Source organism: Denticeps clupeoides, chromosome 13 (assembly GCF_900700375.1).
Source record: "Denticeps clupeoides chromosome 13, fDenClu1.1, whole genome shotgun sequence".
Taxonomy (NCBI): domain Eukaryota; kingdom Metazoa; phylum Chordata; class Actinopteri; order Clupeiformes; family Denticipitidae; genus Denticeps; species Denticeps clupeoides.
This window is the reverse complement of record NC_041719.1, coordinates 7,866,350-7,888,299: the sequence shown is the minus strand read 5'-3', so window position 1 is coordinate 7,888,299 and position 21,950 is coordinate 7,866,350. Positions and strand designations below refer to the sequence as shown.

At 47.2% G+C, this 21,950-nt stretch overlaps 1 protein-coding gene across 2 annotated transcripts in view; it reads right to left on the bottom strand.

Moving 5' to 3' along the window:
* Window positions 1-4,373: 4,373 nt before the first annotated feature.
* Window positions 4,374-21,950, bottom strand: part of LOC114802399 (guanine nucleotide-binding protein G(I)/G(S)/G(O) subunit gamma-7-like) — a 43,823-nt gene continuing 26,246 nt past the window's right edge. The window contains exons 2-4 of one of the 2 annotated variants that reach the window (XM_029001273.1): window positions 18,136-18,163; window positions 5,609-5,726; window positions 4,374-5,465 (exon numbers count right to left, since the gene is read on the bottom strand). In XM_029001273.1, coding sequence (XP_028857106.1) covers window positions 5,346-5,465; window positions 5,609-5,689 — 201 coding nt within the window. In that variant the 5' untranslated portion in view covers window positions 5,690-5,726; window positions 18,136-18,163 and the 3' untranslated portion in view covers window positions 4,374-5,345. Of the gene's footprint in view, window positions 5,466-5,608; window positions 5,727-9,853; window positions 9,993-18,135; window positions 18,164-21,950 lie in introns of those variants that run through there. The other variant, XM_029001272.1, reaches the window with a different exon arrangement.

The window sequence follows — 21,950 nt, the reverse complement described above, 5'->3', positions numbered from 1 at the left end:
GGCGGGGAGCGGGCAGATTGGGAAGAGCTCAGAGCGGGAACGTTATGCACCCAGTCCCGGCGTCCCGGCTCAGACCTGACTGACCCAGATGACACATGACCCTGGCTGCAAGATAAAGCACGTCCCAACTGCTGCTCTGGCGCTGTCTTTGCAAATTGTTCCCACTGAATCTAAAGTCACATGATCCAGGGCTTCTTTGTTTCGCGTACTGCTGTCATAAGCACTGTAGTGGCTGCTAACTTCTGCTTTTTAGCGCAGCCCCTGGCCCGTTGAACCAGCTCTCATGCAATCAATGCAAAATCGGTGCATGCATTCGTGAAGAATTCGTTACATTACTGCAAATGGTTGATTATCTCCAGTACAGGTTACGTAATTTCAAATTGTTTCAAATCAAAACCACCTGTGGCTTTCAGGTACTTTTGCACCGAACGTCTTGTGATCTCCCACTTTCACCCCCTCTCACAAACTTTCCTTTTCTGCTTTGCAGACTCCTCCTCCAGGTCGCCCGCCCCTCTCCGGGCTTGTAAATAAAGTTCAGAATATCCCGGAACATTCTGTCTCCCTCTCATGCCTCAACACTGTTCAACTCTGGCATGGGGTTACGATCAGTCATGACAAGGGGGCGAGGAGGCTGTTTCCACCCCCCCACCCACGGTCCGGTTCCCTTCTGAGGTTGTTTCTGTTTATCAGCGACAGGGACATGTGACCGAGCCTATGGAAAAAGGGGGCAGAGTTCTAAAGCACGACGACAGAATATGTGCTTCTCACACACAGGTTCTGTTTCTCCTGATGCACTTTAGCAACCCTGTTTTGTTGCTCTGACATCATGCACAGTTTCTTTTGCAGAAAGGCCATTAACTGTACATTAATGCACATGGGCATTCTAACAATTTCAGGCTGATGCATTTTCTGCACCCAGCTGTGTCTCCGTTCGGTGCATGCTGTAACGCCTGCACCGGCGAGCGCAATACCTGCTGCCAGTTCTCAAGTGTGTTCGGCTGTATGCATAGGTCCACGTGCAGCAGATAAGAACGCTCCTTAAGTGCTTACTCTATGTCAAGCTAATTGCAATGCACACATCGAATGCGCACCTCTCCTGTTTGTGTCTGGTGGCACGCAGCCCTTTGCAGCAGCCGCACAACAACCCAGCAATTGCAGTTGTAATACGAGAGGTGAGTGTTGTTGTGGATGTAGTTCTGAGTAAATACCCAGAAAGCATGGGGGGGGGCTCCAGACTGCTTCCACTGTTCTTGCTGTTGTTGTGATGGTCTCACATGTTTCGGTGCGTTCAGATTCCAGGAGGCGTCATTTTATATGATCAACAAGTCGTCATCTAGTACCAAGCTGGCTGAAACAGTCGGAGGGAGAAGGGGAGAAGGGGAGAGGGCGGCCGGGGATGGGAGGGTCCCTTCACTTCCAGTTATGGCTCAGCATGTTCTTTGTTGTTTTTCCAGTTGCCGATGGAAAAACAGCGTGTTTGTGCTGGTGACAGGCTTGGACTGGATCAGATGGAGGTTAGAGGGGGAGAGATGGGGCACGAGAGACCGCCTCTGCTGGCTTGAGTGTAGCTTCAGAAAAAAAAAAAAAAAAAGAGAGTCACACACAATACCTGAGAACATAGTGTGTTTTTGTCCCGGAGACAAGAATCACAGATATTCAGCACAAAGAACAGGCCGCGCCAGAGGGCAGATTTTAAACCAACAACAAAAACAACAAAAAAAGACTCCTTGCTTTTTCGTCCGGTTAATATTTATGTGCCGCGCTCCCCTAACAAACACAAAGATCATGTGGCCAGAGCAATATGTAACTGAAGCATTTAGGAAATGCATTAATCAGAATGTTGGGGTGGGGTGGGGGGTGGTTTTGCAACGATCCTCCTACAGACATGAGTCATGCAGACTTAGGTGTAAAAACAAGGAGGACAAAAAAACACCCGACTGTGATATTTATATATTTCAAAAGTCAGGGTCAGCAACGTGGCTCAAACATCATTTAGCATTGTGCTTGTTGAAGGGGGGAGAGGGGGAGATAAGGTCCAATGAAAACACAGCTGGTCAACAACCAGGCAGGGGTTATACGCATGCACACTCACACACACACACACACACACACACACACACATACGTACACACACACGTGTTCAGCAGAGAACGGGTGACGAAGGACCCAAAACACTGGACAAGGTCCAGCGGCTTATGATGAAGACGTAGAAAAACAAGGTACAGCAGCGTAAGCCTGACCTCTGATCACAGCCATTAATCAAAGGGTCCTTTGACCCCTGTGCCTATAAGTCAGTCTGCATGAACCTTGAAGGGGACCCTCATTACAAAACATGCATGCAGTTTATGTGCAATTATGTAATGCAATTTTGAGGTAACCCATAATGCTATCTTGCATTCCTTTAGTAACACCGTGTTCGTACACTTGTACAAAAATACAACCCAAATGTTTTGTGAAGATTATCACCGATGCATGCATAACAATAAAGCCGAATGTTGGATCAGAATGTGCCGTGATTTGGCCAGCACTGTTTCCGTCCCTCGCTCTCCACTTCTTTCTTCCCCCTGCCGTGTTCCTGTCCCGGCTCCCAGCTGATATAAATAGCCCCCTCTTTCCTGCTGCGCATCACAAGACTTGCAGTGCGGTGTTGCTGGGAGGAGGGGGCCTTCTGGCTAAATATAACGCGGATTAAAACGGCCGGTGGCTGCCTGACCGGCAGGCTCACACTCGTACGACATGCAGTGAAATGCATTTGCGACTGCTATTGACCTCAATATTGCAAATATTGGAAAGTATTCAAGCAGAACCAATATGCAAACATTGCAAATATATGTTACAGGGACTGAGTCCAGAAGTGATGAAAGTGCTGGAGTGTGTTATAGTTCTGTCCTATGTAGTGTCGGGTGTTCTTGGTTCCATTCCCACGCTTCTTTGGATGTATAAAGCCGGCTTTTGTCGGCGCAATGGCAGGCACTGGGGCTCCGTAGACCACACGCATAACACAACACCTTTGGCCTGATGGTGAATTATGTTGAGGGGGTTGCGGTGCCTCAGAACCGGACCAGGGCTGCAGAGAGCAGTGTGTAGCTGAAGTTGAGACAGAGAGGAACAGAGAAGGGGACGGGTCGCAGCGTTCCCGGAGAGGAATACTCGGGAGAAACGGCCCGCTCTGTCCATTCCTCGCATTCCTCGCATTGTTTGGCAGCTCTCTCGGTTTCCCTCTCGGCGAGTTCCCCGACCGTCCCTCCCTCTCTCCACCTCGGCCGTTTGGACGCACAGTTCAACGGTGGAGTCCAGTAAATCACTGGCCCATTTCCAGTGGCGGTTAAAAACTGATTAATAACGGCGTGCATATGCATGTGGACACGCACACACACACACACACACACACACACACACACACACACGCACACACACACATACCTTCTCTTTCCTGGAAAGGAGGAGAGAGCACAGCTTGTTTCAAGATTTCCAGGGATGGGTCAGCACATTGCCTTATTTGGGATTTCTGTGACAGTGGAAAAGGGAAGGAGGGAAACGTTGTTTTCCCAGATGCAGGAGAACCCACAACATCCATTTGCATTTACAGCATTTATCAGACGCCCTTCTCCAGAGCGACTTACAATCAGTAGTTACAGGGACAGTCCCCCCCTGGAGCAATTTAGGATTAAGTGTCTTGCTCAGGGACACAATGGTAGTAAGTGGGATTTGAACCTGGGTCTTCTGGTTCATAGGCGAGTGTGTTACCCACTAGGCTAGTACCAGCCATATCAGAATCTTATCCATTATCAGAATCAGAAAACTTTATTAATCCCGAAGGAAATTGCTTATGCTACAACTGCACAGAGTGATCGAGAGACAGACATACATTCATGAGTATAAATAAAAATGAAATAAAAATAAGTATGTAGTAATGGCTAAGGCAGCATTGCACATTATGTAAGAGTTAAAAAGTTAAGAGTCAATAAGTGCTAACATTATTTACGCATGCACGACACATGAGAACTTGGCTCTGAAAAAAACAGAGCAGATCCCTTAATTAACACTGATGTGCCGCTGGTTGCCAGGTTACCAAAAACAAGCGCTTTCTGCTGAGTCAGCATTCTCGGGTTGCTACCGTCTCTCCCCGGCCACCGCGTGGGGGTTTGGGACCGTGCCGGGTGGCTGGAGGCCATTGATGGTGATCACCTTGCTTCCGATCACCTGACGGGGTCGTGTCAGCACCACTGTGACCTTGGAGGTGACTGAGACGCTGAGCTTTCGCAGGGGTCTGTGGACCAAGAGTGCAGCTACCACTCTGTTACCATGACAATAGCAACCATGTTAATGTCAAGTCATCAAGAATCAGAGGACATAAACAAGACAAATCCAGGTCTGTTTAAACAGTTTTATTACCTTTTTACTAAGCACTTAGCAGGAGAAAATTAATAAAAACCAAAACAAAGAAATGACACCTTTTAGCATCACATTCTGTCTAAATGGCACTTTTGTGGACCTGTGCAAACACACTTCATTTGGCTCAAAATGTAGACTACAAATACATATTAGTAGATATAAAAAATAGAAAAAAAAAAACATTACAAAAGCTTTTTTTCTGAATAAAAAAATTGAAAAAATACATCCACCATGTTGATTTTATCTCCAAATTGAGAAATCTAGATTAGGTATTACCTATGATGAATCAAAATCTTGTTTAGGGCTGATATCCTTTGAATATATTACAAAAACAAATGTCTGAATTGAACAAGCTAATCTAATTTTGGGGGCCAGCATGGGTGCCAGCTCCAGAAAAGGCACAGCATGGGTCAGCTGCAGGCTGTGGTCAGAATCATGTGGCTAAGACGAAGAGTCAGGCCTGTCCTGCACTTCTGAATGAGGGGTGAGTAATAGAGGAGCGAGGAGGGACGCGTGTGACATCTCACTCACTCCAGGCCGTCTGAAAGGGCAAGTGGCCACTCCAAACGTCAGCCCTTGTGTAGAGGAGGGCGATGAAAGGTCTTTTTGTTGCACCAATTTACAAATGTGGTGTGTGTGTGTGTCCTGTATGCAAGCTCTTGAGACATTAAGATTTATGGAACCACCTTTTTGTGGCCTGGGCTGACACACAATGAGGCACAGACACCCACAAGCTAATCAGGCCTGAAATCAACAGTCCCACATGTGACACTCAAGTGACCACATGGACACAGTCTCATCCACCAAGTAATCATGTGATCCTTTACATCAGAGTCTTCATAATCTGGATTATTCAAAAATAAAAAAGAAGCTTCCTGCTAATGGAAATACTGTCACATATACTGAGTCTTAGTTGGTTTGAAACGATGCAAAGCAATTGCACCGTGGGTTTAGAGAATAACGCAGGGCTTTTTCTCTTTGAAGGGGTTGTCTGTGATTCCAACGATGAGGGGATCGCTGCGTGCTTGCTGCTCACAGTAATGCATCAGCTCTGCTGCCGCCTTGGACACCTGAGCAGGGAGGGACAACATCGATTAAAGCGTGGACCTGGACCCCCACTGCCAAAAACATATATATTACCCACAGGTACAGAATGGCCAGAGCTCGGCGGCTCGTGAACTCCCCGCGCCCTCTGGAGCAACGTGCAGCTCACCTTGATGCGCTCAACACCCGCCTCGGTGCGAAGCTGCTCCACCAGTTTCCTGGCGTGGGCAATGCTGTTATTCGCTGACATTCTGTGCCATGGACTCTCACACACAGCAGAGGGATGACTGGGGACAAAAGACAGGGAGACAAAGGGATGGACATTTAGAAAACTGACAGCTGTGGTGATGATGTGAAGTTCCATTCCCGCACAAGTTTTTTTACATTTCAAAGACGACATCATTGTCATGGTAATGGAAAACCTGCATGTATATGCAGTATACACATAACACTTAAACTTTACATTTACTTACTCTATATATGCATCTAAAAGTATTTTATTTGATTATACCCTTCTATATAAAGTATTTAATGCATATTATTTATAAACTTTTTTTAAGGCTCTTAGCTAAAAAAAGCCTACTTATACAGAATCCCATTAATATCCACAATCGGTTCTGCATGATCTGATAACAATGTAGCATTAAGAGAGAAACCACTTTCCACAAAAAGTCCTCCCAGCAGTCTGTCATGTTCGGAAGGCTTGGTGCTTTTGACTGTAAAGGTCACACTGTGGTTCAGATAGCCCCTTAATCACCCTATTAGCTAACTGTGCTAAATTGCTAAAGAAAGAGGGGACGCCACATGACAGGGCCTGGAGTAGTTTTCTGTCATTAACAGTCCATGACGGTAGAGCCATGAATAAACCGCCCTACAGCTGGCTGCAGCGCAGCCCAACAATAGCCGTCAGACGTGGGTGACAATGCTGGCATTATGGGATTCTCCAGCAGAGAAAACAACGGACGGATGTCATGGAACAGTGGTTATTACGGCCGGGGAGCACGCTGTTCTACGGCGTCTTTGTCGTGGCAACGAGTCAGGTTCAACTTATCAGCGCTTACTGGGTGACAGTTGCCAACGGTGACGAAAACAGAAACAAGAGTGTGTGTGTGTGAGTGTATCTTCATATATCTGTGGCAAAGACCAAGAAACACAGGAAAGTAAACACACACCTCAACACGATGCCATGGCATTCTTCTCATATAAGACCATGCACCTTAGATATTGGAAGGAGAGGACCACGCCGCACAGAGATGAGTGGGGATCTGGCCCCCTCCGGTGAGAGCTGGGGATGAGCTCAGGGTGCGTCATAGGGGGTTGGTGTTATGGGTGCAGCGCTATGAGTACGTGTCTGTATATTTCTATAAGTGCGGAAAACATGTGTCCATACACACAACCTTCTGACAAGAGATACCCTGAGAGAAGGTGAAGGATGAGAAGGAGGATGGTGTGCATATTGGTAGGAAAACCCCTTCATATACACACACACACGCACACGCAAATTACACTCAGTTTATGTAATTAACTACTAATGGGCAATGAGAACCACGCATGTCATTCGTTTCAATCAATGAACAAAAATACTACAGCACATTTGATTTAATTTGCCAATAGCAAAGTACAATTTTGCAGACAGGTGTTTGCAATACCAATATCAACAGCCATGTTATTGACAAAAATAGTTCTACTCTTGCCACGACCATGAAGGGCACATACAATTTTGGTTGTGTGCTGCATTACTCCAGTGCTTCCTTGTACAACAAAGAAATTTTAATAAAGTTCAATCATGTCTTCAAATTGCAATTACTATACTAGATATTTTATACAATATATGTGACACTATATAAATTATACACTATATGCTATATATATATATATATATATATATACACACACACACACACACACACACACACACACACACACACACACACACACACACACACTTGCATAATATGCAGTTGGGCACATTTTGCTGCACAGAAATGTGATGAACATATTTGGCAAAAAGAGTCTCCTAAACTAACATCAAAATCATCAAGAATCTCTCCCGCGAACCATCATGTTCTTTGCGGTGCGGCTCCAGCAGCGTCTGAGTGGCTGTGAGGTGAGAAGTGCTTCTCCTCCTCCGAGGAGAGACACTGTTGCCAGTGCTGTACAGAACACAGTGTGAGTTCAGTCCTCAGGCAGATCAGGAGCTGGCTGACCCCTCACTGCAACATCAAAGCAGGAACACAACGTAGCGATGAAGACTTGGCCCTGTCTTTTACTGCATTTTCATTTGTATCAGACAGGTTGAACAAGACGCCACGTGTGTCTCAGTGTGGGAACCTGTTTTTTGCAAGAGCTCGTAACAGGAAGAGTAGACCTGCACATCTTTGCACCACATGACTATAAAACAGTTGCAGCTTCCTTAAATACAAAGTCACTGTCACAGCAAAAGGCACAAAAAGGTGTAACACCTACTGCACGACGAAGCTCTTATGAGCCTCAGTTATAGTGTGGAACAATGGAACCCTCCTGCAGCTTACGCCCAATAATTCATCTTAATGAAGGTCTAAGTGTGTGATTCTAAATGTCAGTGGCCACGTGTGTGTGTGTGTGTGTCAGACAGGCCGAGGATAAGAGTCCAGTTCGTGTTAGAGGGATTGGAAAGTCTGTGCCCTAGATGTATAATTGGGCCAATGCTAGACTGGCCCTGTTTACAAACTCCAGACAAAGGCACTTAGCAGGGACTTGTTGACTGCACGCCGGGGTGCCACGCTGACTTCATAACCGCAAGAGCTGTCTCTCGAGCCGTGACTAACATGCACAGGACAAAAGGCGGCGTGAACAATCTGGAGAGAAAGCGAAAAAAACTTTTCGTGCCCATAAACACAGAGTCCGAGATTTCGTTTGTTTCATCTGAGGGCACATCAAAGTTCCTTAAAGGCGCATTCCACATCATATCAAAGCAACCGTGGCCGTTTGAAGGCTCTTCCTGTGGATGTTCACAGTTTCCACCCTTCTGGTGCTTTCCAGTCTGGGACTTTCTCGGTGCACCTAGTGTCTCCGATTTCTTTCCAGTGCAGGAGATTACAGGAATTGCCCAGATTAGCTGGCTCCTCTCCCTCCCTGCTCACGGGTGTCAGAGTGACAGCTCCAAGAGGCCAATCCAGAAAGAGGAGAAAGTTACCAGGGCATTCTCTGTGTCGGGGTAAGAAGGATATGCTGGCCCGACGCTGGTCTGCACTAATAAACACTTGACTGTCTGGGACTCTCAGACTGGCGAGAGGCAGACCAGACACCCAGTGGCCTGCACAAAATGTTACAGCACAGGATGTCTTCAAATAAAAAAAAGCTCATCATTAAATAATACAAATAATACGACAAGTTGGGCCGTATCAGGGCTTAGATTTGTAACTCAAAATCTATAGAAACCGAATGAGAATTGCTGATGTCTTCCTCTTGTAAGTCGCTTTGGATAAAAGCGTCTGCCAAGTAAAGTAAAATCTTTATATAACATAAGACATGGTATGACACCACTGTGTCATGAAAGGAGAGATTATTTGTAGAACTTTTGTATAAAATAAACCAAATAAATATTTCATCATATCAGTTTGCATTTCTGTCTGTCTACAATGAATTGCCTCAAAAAGATGATCAGATTGGTTTCCTTCCCTATAACCTTCTTGCACAAATTGTAGTTTGTAGATGGTCCCTTATTCATGGCAGTCCCTGCAGACTTGGTTGGTCCTCTCTGCCTTAATCTTATTCCAATATGAATATATATACAAGTCACTTCAGATGAATGGTTGTGGTGTGAGGAAATATCAGCAGGAGTTCCTTGGCAATTGCCTACAGCCCTGCTCCTAATAACCCTTGCACACAGTCAGCAAACATCACAAACATCACAGGGTTTCGGGACCCTTCTACTACCAAACCGCGCGGGCAGATGATCTGCGCTTTAATTCAAGCATTCTGAATGAGTTGACCGTAATGTGACATACGTGAACACACCCTACGCACTATGTCTTTTTTTAGGCCCGCAAAAATGTCTGTTATTTAAAGCAACAGGTGCAGCAGAGCAGCCATTGGGGTTTTGAGTCAAAAGCGCATCAACAGGAAAAAGCTCTACAGCTTCGGGGCCGTTCACACGTAGTTCTTACGGACACATATGCAAAGCTGAGGGACATTTGTCGTCTCATCCTGCCCCTTTCTATTCGTCCTTCCATCCCCAACCCCCCTTCCGCAAAGTCCCTACAGGTCTCTTTCCCAGAAACCTCCCCTGAAACACTGTTCTTTGTCTTCTCCCCCCGAGCTGTTCTGTCTCTAAACAACCTCACCATCTAAGAGCGTTTCTCAGAACCCCCGTTCCCTTCAGGCCCGGCCTGCTGCTTGAGCACGCACTGGCCCACACAAACATGCATCTTACCTCGGGTTTTATGGCTCACGCCGCGTGGCAGGCATGCAAGTCTGCTGGCAGTAATAGCCTATCAAAGAAGGAAGCTCGAGGGCGCTGCTTCTAAAGGTGCAACGCACACTCACTCTCCGCTGTTGGGCAACGGTGCGCCGTTTCCTCCAGCAGATTTCTGACAGATAGCGCCTTCGCTGCTTTCTTTTTTACTCTCCTGCCGTCAACACCGTAGGCCGCTTTCGAGACTAAATACAAGGCCGTGGCTGAGGTTGGCTCCCGATAGCTCTGCAGCAGCTACAAGTGGCTGGATGATTCAGTGTGGAGTAATGCGATGAGACAGAGGACGTGTAGTAAGGCTGCAGAAGCTGACAGTGGCAGGGATGGGGGCTTCTCCTGTGAGGGGTGTAGGTAGAGCGTAAGTGTAGGGTGAAGGGGGCTGTGTGTGTGTGGAGAATGAGTTGGAGGTTCTATTGAAGGCCCATGAGGGTGAGGCACTATTCACAGGTTGGTGCTAACCCCACCTGTTTATCAATGGCGTTTGGCACGGGCTCTTAAAAAACAATCCCACTGTTTCAAATGAGCTCTGTCCCCACCTATTAGCTGCTTACTGGAGGGAGGGAGAGAAAATGCCACCTGGATGATGGAGGGAGGGATTCCTCAGCAGAAGCGAGAGATAAGATTAGAGTTCCAGGTAATTCTGCACTCCATGAACAATCCTGCAGGGTCAAAAAGGCGGACGCTGAGCTATCAGCTGTTCTGTTTCCACTTCGACAGGCAACCCAGAGCCTATGACCTTGGGCTGGGTCTTGTCATCTATAAAACCTGCCACCGATCAATACTGCAATGATAACAGTTCACATCATGGAAACAAGAATGGAAAAAAAAGAAATGGCACTGATAACAGCTGAGATAAAAAGGATTTTCCGACATTTTCAGCTGCTGAACGATGATCAAAATGGAAAAAAACGAAACCCTCATGTTAATCTCTGGAATAGAAACTGTGTAAACTGCTAATCTTACTGTCAGGAACACACACACACACACACACTCATGTGTTTATACAGCAGTTCCCATTCATGTCCACATGTATGATAGAATCAGGGGAACAGTCAAGAGGGGAAGAGAAAAAAAAGTCACATGCTAGGAGTCTTGTTATGCTTGGACTGGGTTCTTTCCTTTTAAGAAAATGATCTGTTACTCTAATTAACCCTGTTGCAGTACTCAAATGCATTCCACCCGACTGCTGCACCATTGCAAATTTAACTGCACAGCCACGGCCTCCTGGAGCCAACGTGGGCATGCTGGACCTCATAGGATTTCCCATGACCTTGTATCCCACCATGTTGAACAGATCCTGATAAAATGGAACATCTGAATGATTCTGGTTCAGAATCTAATTCTCACTTAACTTTCCAAATAGATAACTCTCCTATTAACCCTTTTAATATTAATTAGGATGTCTAGACCAACTATTACATCTTATTTGCTTTCCAAACCAATACCAAGCTAAACCAAAGCTGATAATGATAATGTGCAACAAAAAAGAGAAGAAGCTGGTCCCTCAATCTGTTTGATTGGTTCATTTATTTGTGGGACTATTATACCTACTCACCATATTTACATTTACAGCATTTATCACACTCCCTTATCCAGAGCGACTTGCAATCAGTAGTTACAGGGGACAGTCCCCCTGGAGACACTTGTGTCTTGCTCAAAGACACAATGGTAGTAAGTGAGATTTGAACCTGGGTCTTCTGGTTCATAGGTGAGTGTGTTACCCACTAGGCTTCTACCTATATTGCATGAAAGCGAAGTGTGAAAGTGATTGTTTTTGTCATTGTGATACACTGCAGCACAGCACACGGTGACACAACGAAATGCATCCTCTGCTTTTAACCATCACCCTTGGTGAGCAGTGGGCAGCCATGACAGGCGCCCGGGGAGCAGTGTGTGGGGACGGTAGCTTGCTCAAGATGACCTCATTGGCCACCATATATTTCTATACTGCAGGTCAGTTCTAAAACAGAGGTGGTCAGTGCAGCAGCAGCAAAGGGGAAAACAAACCATGATGCAATGACTGGGTCTAACTTTTCATGCAGCATCCACCTAAGCAGACCGTAACTCTGTTAGGATGTAACCTAAAACCCAATCACAGGACTGAGTGTGAGCTTGCTGCATACTGGAGGATCAGATGCATGATGGGTACAGATATGCGGCGTCACCATGACAAATGGCCACTTCCTGCTTGTCCCCAATGTCTGTCACATGCAGAGTGTTGAGTGTCCGTCCACACATGGAAACAGGAAGTGAAAGGAGCAGTCAGGGGGCGCAGGGGGTATGTCAGGCCTCTGCTCTGGCAACTGCTCGGATTTCTTGGAAACTAAACGATGGAACTGGGCAGGACTTGGCTTAAATGTCTCCCCCTGCCCCTGTTTTATCTGGTGAGGGTGCAGCATGCTGCGCAAACACAATCGTTTCCTGCCACCGTGGAACGGGCTCCAGCCACGGAGGAGGAAAAAAACGGTTTATTTTTGAAAAACGTTACATCAGCCCACGTGGTGAAGGACGGAAGAAGCCATGGCACCGATCCAACAACATCTGAGGAAAACAGCGTCTTACGGGCCGGAGCAGCTGACTGGACCTGAGGTCAGAGTCTTATTCAGACCCTCATGATCAACAAGCCCCCCTCCCACCTGGAAACGCACTTGTTTTCCTGACTGATTGTTTTTCAAATGCTGCCTGAGTCACTTCGGCCCGTCAATAACTGGAGCAAAGGCCTCTGTTGTTAAGTGGAAAGTCCCACCCCTTCCAAACAATCCGATTAATTTTCCCAGTCACTCCATGTACCCCCACCCAAAAACCATATGTGTTCAACAATGGATCGGAAAAACCGAGACACAGAGAGAGCAAGTGAGAGTAGGAGACAGAACAAGGATACAGTCGGGTCCGAATGGTGAGAGCCCTCTCAGTGGACTGGGCTGAAACCCCTCTGAATTCCCAGCAACCCCCTCGGTCACCGAGCAACAGAGCTGGAGTTTTGCCACGGGCTTTTCCAGAGTTGAGATCAGCTCAGTAAAATGTATTCTGATCTCACCAAGGAAGCTGAGAAACTGGGGGAATGAACGCACACACACACACACACACACACACACACACACACACACACACACACACACATACTGCCTCCGTCTTTCCGGGAAGCAGCGATTACAGACGTTGCTGTCAGATTCAGAAACAGAGAAGCAGTGGAGGAGTGGGGAAGAGAAGAGCAGAGGGTGGGTGGGGGGGTCCGATGAGCTGTAGATGCGATGATCTCATGTGACTGGTGAGTGAGCAAAAGCATGAGATCACAGGGCCCTGGATTTCTGGCCTGCGATTGGCTGACTGAGGTAGCCAGAGAGGCCGAGGCAGCTAATCAGAGATCGGGAGACGGATGGAGTGAGAGTGCGGGAACCGTTGCCCTGTGTGTATATCAGTGTAAGTGTGTGTGTGTGTGTGTGTGTGTGTTATGTCACCTCTGCTGCAGCTTACAGTAAAGCACCTGATCCCGTCAGTCCCTGCACCCGGTGTCCAATCATGCCAGGTCGTCTTGTCCACGGCAGCCTCAGATTACTGTTTACAAAACACGGCCGAGCGCCCAGACACCGGATCCAGGACAGTACGACAAGACACAGCGTCCGACAGAAGTTTCACACGCGGTCCCGCGCTCACAAGCTCTGCCTCTCAGCAATTTCTTCAGCTGAGTCAGCGAGCTGGCGCTCCGCAGTGAGGTCGAAATGGCCTCATAACACCCCGATCAAGACATGAGCCGTAGGTCTGCAGAAATGCTTCTAGCATCAAACTCCACACAGACCAAGCCAGAGTCCAGATACAAACTCACCTGGGAGGAGTGAGGCCATGTTGCAAACAATAATAATAATAATAATAAGAAGAAGAAGAACAATACATTACAATCAAAGAATAAGGAAATCTTAAAGATGCATTTATTACAAATGACCAAAATTAGACATGCAATACAGCACCAACGTTTACCATGTACTATTTATTTTGGGCTGCAGAAACCAGATGCATCTCTGATGCTGTGCAAACCATAACATTTAAACAGATGCACATATTTAATTATCATCAGATTCTGTCCTTCTGAACAAGGTCGGAATCATCCGAAAAATCCTGATTGAGTGCAATCTATTTTAGTGACAAAATGAACCCCAACTTGTAAGCACACCTGTCCTTAGGCTGGTACACAGATTTGGGTAACAAATCTCTGTAGGACCTGCATGGCCACAAAGTCACAGGTTCAAACTCTACTCACAACCATTGGGTTCCCAGCAAATCTGTAGCAAGTGACTGAAAGACGCTCTGGATATGAGAACATAATGCAGAGTGGCAAGAACCATATGGTGCAAGTCTTACCCGAGATAAAGACAACAATTTTTCTAAATCTTTTCTATATCTTCGCCAAAAAAAATTCTGTAAATTCACAAGACACACAGTGACATTAGTAAATATGCCCCATGTGCTACATTTGAATTAACGCTGCAAAAATATGACCCTTAGTCTGGAGATTCATCCTGAAATTTGGTCACAAAAATGGCAGAATTTTGCAAAAATTGTGTTATTCAGAAATGAAGAGACAGAGCAGCAGTGGGGGATTAGCATTCCTTGCCGTAAGTCTCGTGCAGACGCTCGTTACAAAAACACGCATGCAAAGAGCCATGACTTCATGGTGCAAACTTGCTGACTAGACTACAGCAGCTTGCAAAACTGCCATTTGCTAACTGCCAGCGGTGAACTTGTCTGGACAGAGTGAGACAGAGCCAGGGCAAAGAGGAGGGAGACGGGGGCGAAAAAAGGGGCGGGCATTATTCCATGCAAAACCACAGTCTGTGCCGATGGTTGGAAAAGGGGGTTTGGAAAAAGAGCCCGTCTCTGAAGGATCTCAGCCGGTCTTGGTCGTCTGCGTGTATGACGCCTCTGCCACCGGATAGGGACCCAGAACGCGCTGCAATGTCAAAAATACCCCACAACTACCGGCAACTGGCGCATGCCGCTTCTCCGAATGTTTCGTTATTTTTCCACAGGAATCATCTGCTGCTCCACAGATCTGTTTGCCCCCCTGTCTGCGTAATTACTGCCCTCATTTCCCCTATAGTGTAGTGGTCCCCTGACTATTTCTTACAGAGGGCAGACAACTCTGTCTGGCTCTTTGGAAAATGAAGTCAGCCTGACAGGAAAATGTTCATTGATTTTATTAATTCATAATTGTAATTGTTCGCATTTTATTTATCAGTGTTCAGTCTGGCTTTGTCTCACCTGCTGGTGGGAACTCTGAACAGCCTGAAACCAAAATTGCCGAAATGAAGTTGTAACGTGTGTCCGGCATTCATATTAGGTCACAATTTGGGGACCAGCAGCTTGGAGGAGATGGTTTATTGAACCGAGGGTTAACTTCCATCCACACTGGCCCGGGTGCCGTCTCCTGCGAGCTGGAGCTGGAGCACTGTCACAGCTGTCGAGAGGTTGGCAGCCAACTTTCCCACCCAAGCTGAGGATCTGGCGAGGTCAGGCTGTACCGACACACACTCCAAAGGAAAAAAACAACTCGACTCGTTTCAAACGAGACAGGGGGGCTTCTCTCATTTCCCGAGAATAATTAACATCAAGTGAGACCAGAAATTCAGACCTGTGGTGCTGGTCATTGCAGGGTTGAAGATAAATGGCCGAGCATCACGACCCTGTTATTTAACTCTACCGTCTCTGGGATAAACACTCTTGGTTTTTGTAGTGGTCAGTTTTCCCAGGACTCTCCCTGTGCACCCCGCCCTGCCTCTCTCTCTCTCTCTCTCTCACAGCTGCCTGTCATGTGGGCCCTGGCGCAAAGCACCCCCTCCTCCTGCAGGCTGTTCACAGGAGCTGGGAAAAGGACCCAGCATTTCAGGCTCATATAGGTGAAAAAGAGGCTACAATTTAGTACATTCTCCAACTTCATACCCCCACCTCCCCTATTTTTCCCAGAACCAGATGTTCCCATTTGTATAAAAAAAAGTAATGCAGTGTCCCCTGTCTGAACAGGAAGAGCTGTCCTCTGCTGCAAGAAGCAAAAAGGGAACAAAAAGAGGGAGGTGGAGGGCTGTAGGAGAGTTTGGGAGTTCGGTGGGGCGAGTCTGTGTGGCCAGAATGAAGTAGGACACCGTTGAGGATGTGAGAGAGAGAGCGGCCATCTTCTCTCAGAATGTCCCCCATGCACTGGTCCCCTATCACTGACACACTTCCTGTTGCCTGCCTGTGTGTGTGAGACCTGTGCCATCGCAGGGTGACTACATCATGTCTTCATGTGAAATATTCTCCTTAACATACACACCCTTTCTGGCTTGCAATGCAGTCCATATACTAAACCCCGCCCCCTTAACCCACTTCACCATCTTACGCAGGGATGACACTACCCCACCTCCATGCAAATACACCCCCCTTCACACGCTGCCCAGGCACTTCAGCTGAATGGTGCCTGGCTTTAAAGTATGCCACCGTCCCCACATCATTACACTGTCCCCAGGTCAGCAGGAAGTCCGCCCCTTCTCCCCCAGAACACACAGAGATATATTCACACACCAGTCGCCCACCACGAGACTGCTGCTTCACTTTGGCCCTCCACAGTCATTACCTCTTTGTAAGGCTTTGATCTGCTGTTAATGTAGCTGTGCACTGATATTCATGACCTTGAGGGCCACTTAACCTCCCACTCACGTGAAATGTGCAGCTCAGCCCTCCAAACACTCACACACATGCAGAGCTGTGCGCTGTGATGCAGCATAGAGACGCTTTTTCTTGCATAGGTCAACATATTTGCAATCTTTTATCTTGTTCTTTATAACAATACAATTCCATACCAGCAATTCAATTCCATGTATTTCAAGTAACGCTCTGCCGGAATGCAATGAATGCCTTTCCACACAATTCACTGGGCTGGAATGGGAGTGTCATTGCTTCCTCTGTAAAAGAAATGTACTCTGCAGAGGCCGGTTATGGGAGTATTGCCTGCCCCGGCAAAGTGCTGGATACCAGCATGAGGCGGCTCCAGAGGCATCCAGAGGAAAAAGAAACAGAAACCTGTTTCACCAGAAGCGGAGCAGGTCGAACAAGAGCAGCAGGCAGAACCGAGAAAAGAGGAGAAAGAGAAAGAAAGCGAGCTGGGTGAAAACAGGGAATGGCATTGAGAGAACAACAGCCTCAGGGATGTTCCCAAAGGGGGTTAAAAAAAAAAGAGAAAAGAAATCCTCTTTCCATGGGAACTGACAGAATATCCTGGGAAGGTGTGCGGCCGGGGCATGCCTGTTATCACGGAAACGGATAGCGCATTGCGAAAACCCGCAGCAGCGGTTACAGCAGCGACAGGTCTACTCCAGGTCACCCGCCGTGCCTGGAGACGATTAGTAAAATCAGGAGGCGACAGGCAACCCTTCCCAGTATACAAAGAAACTGGAGAGGAAAGCCCTTCCCTGCTTTGCATAGGGGACACATATGCACATGCCTACACATGCCTTGCATGTGCGCACAATAGCACACTTACAGTATATTTACATGCATTGTGACACTCATATCCAGAGTGCTGGAGCACGCTGATTACAGAGGTAGTAGTTTGATGCAGCGACAGAAGAGTCACACAATGCAAGTGGGAACCTGGAAGCTGGGATTGACGTCACACTTGAGTTTAATATGTTCCAGCACCAAGACAGCTATTGTAAGCAAGGCCTGGAATTTTAGGAGTTGAACATCGCTGTGTACACGACTTGATGAGAACTCCTAAGGCGTCAGTCCTAATAAACAGCACATAGCTGCAGCTTTCACTGCTGTTTAGTCTAGAGCAGCGTCCATCTTGGATGTAGAGGTCGAGGGTTGCTGAAATTCATCAAAGTTTCCAAGCTGGAGTTCCAGTTTCGGGGGGAGGGGGGCGGATTTACAGTAGAAACTTCTGACTCTGAGAAATACAACATATTTCTTATTTCTTTAAGGGATTTAACCGATCCCTATAGGGACATTCCCTGAAAAACAATGAAAATAGATGAGTTTGTGCACACAGCCACACACACACACACAAACATACCAATAATAGCCCCAGGTCACATACAGTATGTGGAAAGTGTGACAGCACAGCTACAGAACAGGCTGTGTGAAAGGACTGAAAGCTTGCGGAGGATAATGACAGTAATAATAAAAATAAGGTCACAGTGTTCTGGAGTGTGTACCATCAGACTACAGGACAGCATACAGTGAGACAGGAGACAGGTGAACTCAGCTCTTACCGTTTATCTCCTCTGTTGTAAACAGTTCCTGAAAGAAACAAGCGGGGGGAAAAGACAATGAACTTGTGATTCATAACAAGCTGTCAATCAAAAATAAAGTGCAATAGAGAGAAGAATGCTGACGAATAATGGCCCATTGAGCATCAAGGGAACTGAAAACACACATTCTGATCTTCAAACATGAACTTGCAGGAGAGACGGAACAAGCAAACATCTCTCGGGGAGATTCTCAGGGCCCGCGGCTCCCTCCGACTGCAGCACCGCCGATGGTGTGGGAACGGGCCTCGCCTGGCCCATCTTCACATGGCCCTACACCACCGGCTGCTCACAGCGACCGAAAAACACGCCTTTCTCACAGGAGGAGGAATGTTCTTCACTCGGCTGTTTTTCCTCCCCTCTCTTCCTTGGTTTCTCTCACAAGGGTCAGAATTCTTCTCTGTAGGCATGAGTGCATTTACTGCAGATACAGGTCAGCTCTGTAAACAGTGCAGTTTCACTCATGTCCTCGTGCGGCCGTCGTCTTTAATCCCTTTTTTCAAGCGTAATGTGTTTTATATTATTTTGTATTAGTCGTGCGAATGTGTCCAAACATGCAGTTGTGATTAGGTTAGTGCAACGCAAAGATAAAATCTACAGAAAAGAGGGGGTCGTATTCAGGTGATGAGGCCAGAGCCGGGGTTTCATCACCTGGCTCGCAGGTGATAAGCTTTTGTCACAGTGATGTCCAGGATTTCAATATGAATGGACAGAAAATGAGCTGCGCCCCTCGAGTGTTTGTCCGAATGAGCTGAGGATCTCAGGGAACTGTGGTCTGTGTGAGGATGGGTGGGTGAGTGGGTGAGTGGGTGAGTACGTGGACTGAAACAAGAAAAATCTGTCACGAAAGCACCCACATAGACAGGACAGGGAGAGGAAGAGCAGCAGAACCAATGCTGTGAGGGACAGAAAGAGACCATTGAACTATTTCACACATGCTGGCTCGCAGCCAGAGGGCAGGACCGCAGGCCAATGCCAGTTCCCCGACCAGCGCATGATAAGCCGGGAACCTACCAAGGTCAGCCGGCTCTCGAGGAACAGTCAGGATCGCAAAAGGTCATGACAACCACTGGTAAAATGAGACACCACAATCCTGCGAGTCATGTGACAACATTTGACAACCAGCACTGTCTGAGCATCTATAATCCATTACAACATTTATGGCATTTTGGAGACGCCCTTGTCCAGAGTGACTTATAATCAGGAGTGACAGGGACAGTCCCCCTGGAGACACAGGGTTAAATGCCTTGTTCAGAGACACAATGGTAGTAAGTGGGGCTTGAACCTGGGACGTCTTGATCTTCAGAGACGAGTGCTTTACCCACTAGGCTCCTACAATGAAGCATGCCTTCACACAGAACTTGGATCAATTCTACACCGAATAATTTCCTCCATAGAAAAAGAACACAGTGAAATGAGACAATGTTCGTCCAGGAGCGCCGCAAAGTGCTAACAGGACCGCACAGAGTGCAAAAGACAAAGACAGGACAGAATAAGGTCCTGCACTATTTCATGTGCACATGGTTAGAATGTGTCTGTATCATTACAGGACAACAGCAAAACGGGACATGTAGTTCCGCCAAAGCAGGGTGTTTTTGTAAGGCAGCGTGGCAGCGCGCAGCCAAGTCAGAGAAAGAGCATGAGAGAGAGAGAGAGAGAACAAACGAGGGAGGGCTGGAGGGAGGGAGGGAGGGAGGAGGCGAACGCGAGAGACCGCGAGAATGGCAGCGAGCACAGAGGCGACGCAGCACACGCGCACTGACGAAACTCCACTCCACCATACGCCATTGACCATATACGGGCAGTGGAGGCACAGAAACAGGAAGCAGGGAGCCCTGAGAGGGACCACGTGGTTTCCAGTATGTTCTCTCTCTCTCTCTCTCTCTCTCTCTCTCCACACACGCGCACACACGCATTCTCTCTCTCTCTCCCCCTTCAGCCAACCACTCACCCACACACTGTGTACACACACAAAAGCAGCCTAAAGCTCCGCAGGAGCAGATCATGTGTGAGCAAATGTGTCATCGCTCATCACCAGAACCCGATCTATTGATTGGCGGGAGAGGCGCAGCGTAAAGGTCAAGCGCTGGTGAAGTCACCCACTGAAGGCTTATGTCAAAGCACAAAAGCCCCAGTGAGCAATCTCAGAAACAAACAAATCTAAAATGTCTCTGTCACTGCCTGCCATCTGGGCTTCTGTGAAGCCTGATGTAGTCTTCGTCCAGGTTCTGTCTTTTCTGGTTAAGGGGCTTTCTGTGGTGTGTAGATGGGGCAATGTGGGCCAGGCAGAATGGCCAGGGGTGGCACCGAGGTGGGTAGCTGACACAGGGCTGTCCCGGCAGCACGTCCTGCACAGCAGATAAAGAACCTTGCAGAAGAAGGGTGTACAAAATTTCGACCTGCCAAGGTGCCACCAAGGTGCCCTCAAAGTACCGTCCCCACACACAGCTCCCCGGGCGCCTGTCATGGCTGATCACTGCTCACCAAGGGTGATGGTAAAGAGCATAGGACACACAATGACAATCACTTCACTTTCTTTCTTTATAACAGCAAATTCCTCAACGTTCTTCAGAAGTAGCCGGGGCTGCAGGAATGCATCATGCACTTTCACAAAGGCCTTGACGATATGGCATTTTACTTTTTTATCGCTCAGCCCTACTTGAGGTTGAGATTAAATAGCAAACAACAGGATCAAACTGTGAGAGTAAAGTATTTGCACCTAAGGTATCTTTCCATTCGATTAATTCTAAAATCATTCTTGTGTCATGCTTTTTCAGACACATAAATTGCGTTTGGCCATCAGCCACTAACCACCAGTAGCTGTGATCTTTGTCACATTTCATCTGCATCTTCTAGGAAGATTTTGTCCTCTGACTGACAATTGGATTTCCTTTGACCACCCTTAGTGGGCCTATTCATGACAGATGGCAATAGTTTATCAATTACCTGTCCCACATTGTCCCACAGCTGGTCTGTGCACATCTGTTCACCAGTTACAACATATGTTATTACTTTGTTATTGTCTGTACCAATATTGAGAAATCAAAGTCTATTTTAGGCCTGTGAAAATGCTACATAAGCCAGCCCTACATCACAAACAGCTTTGACGATACTTACATAACAGCCCATCTGCCTTTTCTTGCAATTATTAATATTTAAGAAATTGTGTGCTAAAAGTCATTCCATAAAAAGTCAGATTCTCCAGCACGTCACTGATGACAGCCGAGGTGGTTTAGTTTTTTTTTCAATAGCAGCAAATGTTAATGCAGGGGACAGAGTTGCTGAAAGCTGTTTAGGGTTGGCTTGTTACTGGAGGACATTAATAATCTTGCAGGGGTGTAGTGGCTTAGTGGCTAACCGAACTGTTTCGCAACCTGAAGGCCACAGAGCTTACGGCATTTATCAGACACCCTAATCCAGAGCGACTTACAATCAGTAGTTACAGGGACAGTCCCCCCCGGGAGCAACTTAGGGTTAAGTGTCTTGCTCAGGGAGACAATGGTAGTAAGTGGGGTTTGAACCTGAGTCTTCTGGTTCATAGGCGAGTGTGTTACCCACTAGGCTACTACCACCGTGCTGCAGGTTCGATTCCCACTACAGGGGGAAGCAGGGGCACTGACCCATTAATAACTGGTTTAGAGTCGCTCTGGATGAATGTGGACAATCGCTGCTTTTTGAAAGCAGGGCATGACAGGTTCAGCTGGAGTGATACGTGAATTTTAGAGAAAAATAAAAATGAGAATGATGTGGCTCTGGCCCAAGCGTTGACCTTTTCTTTG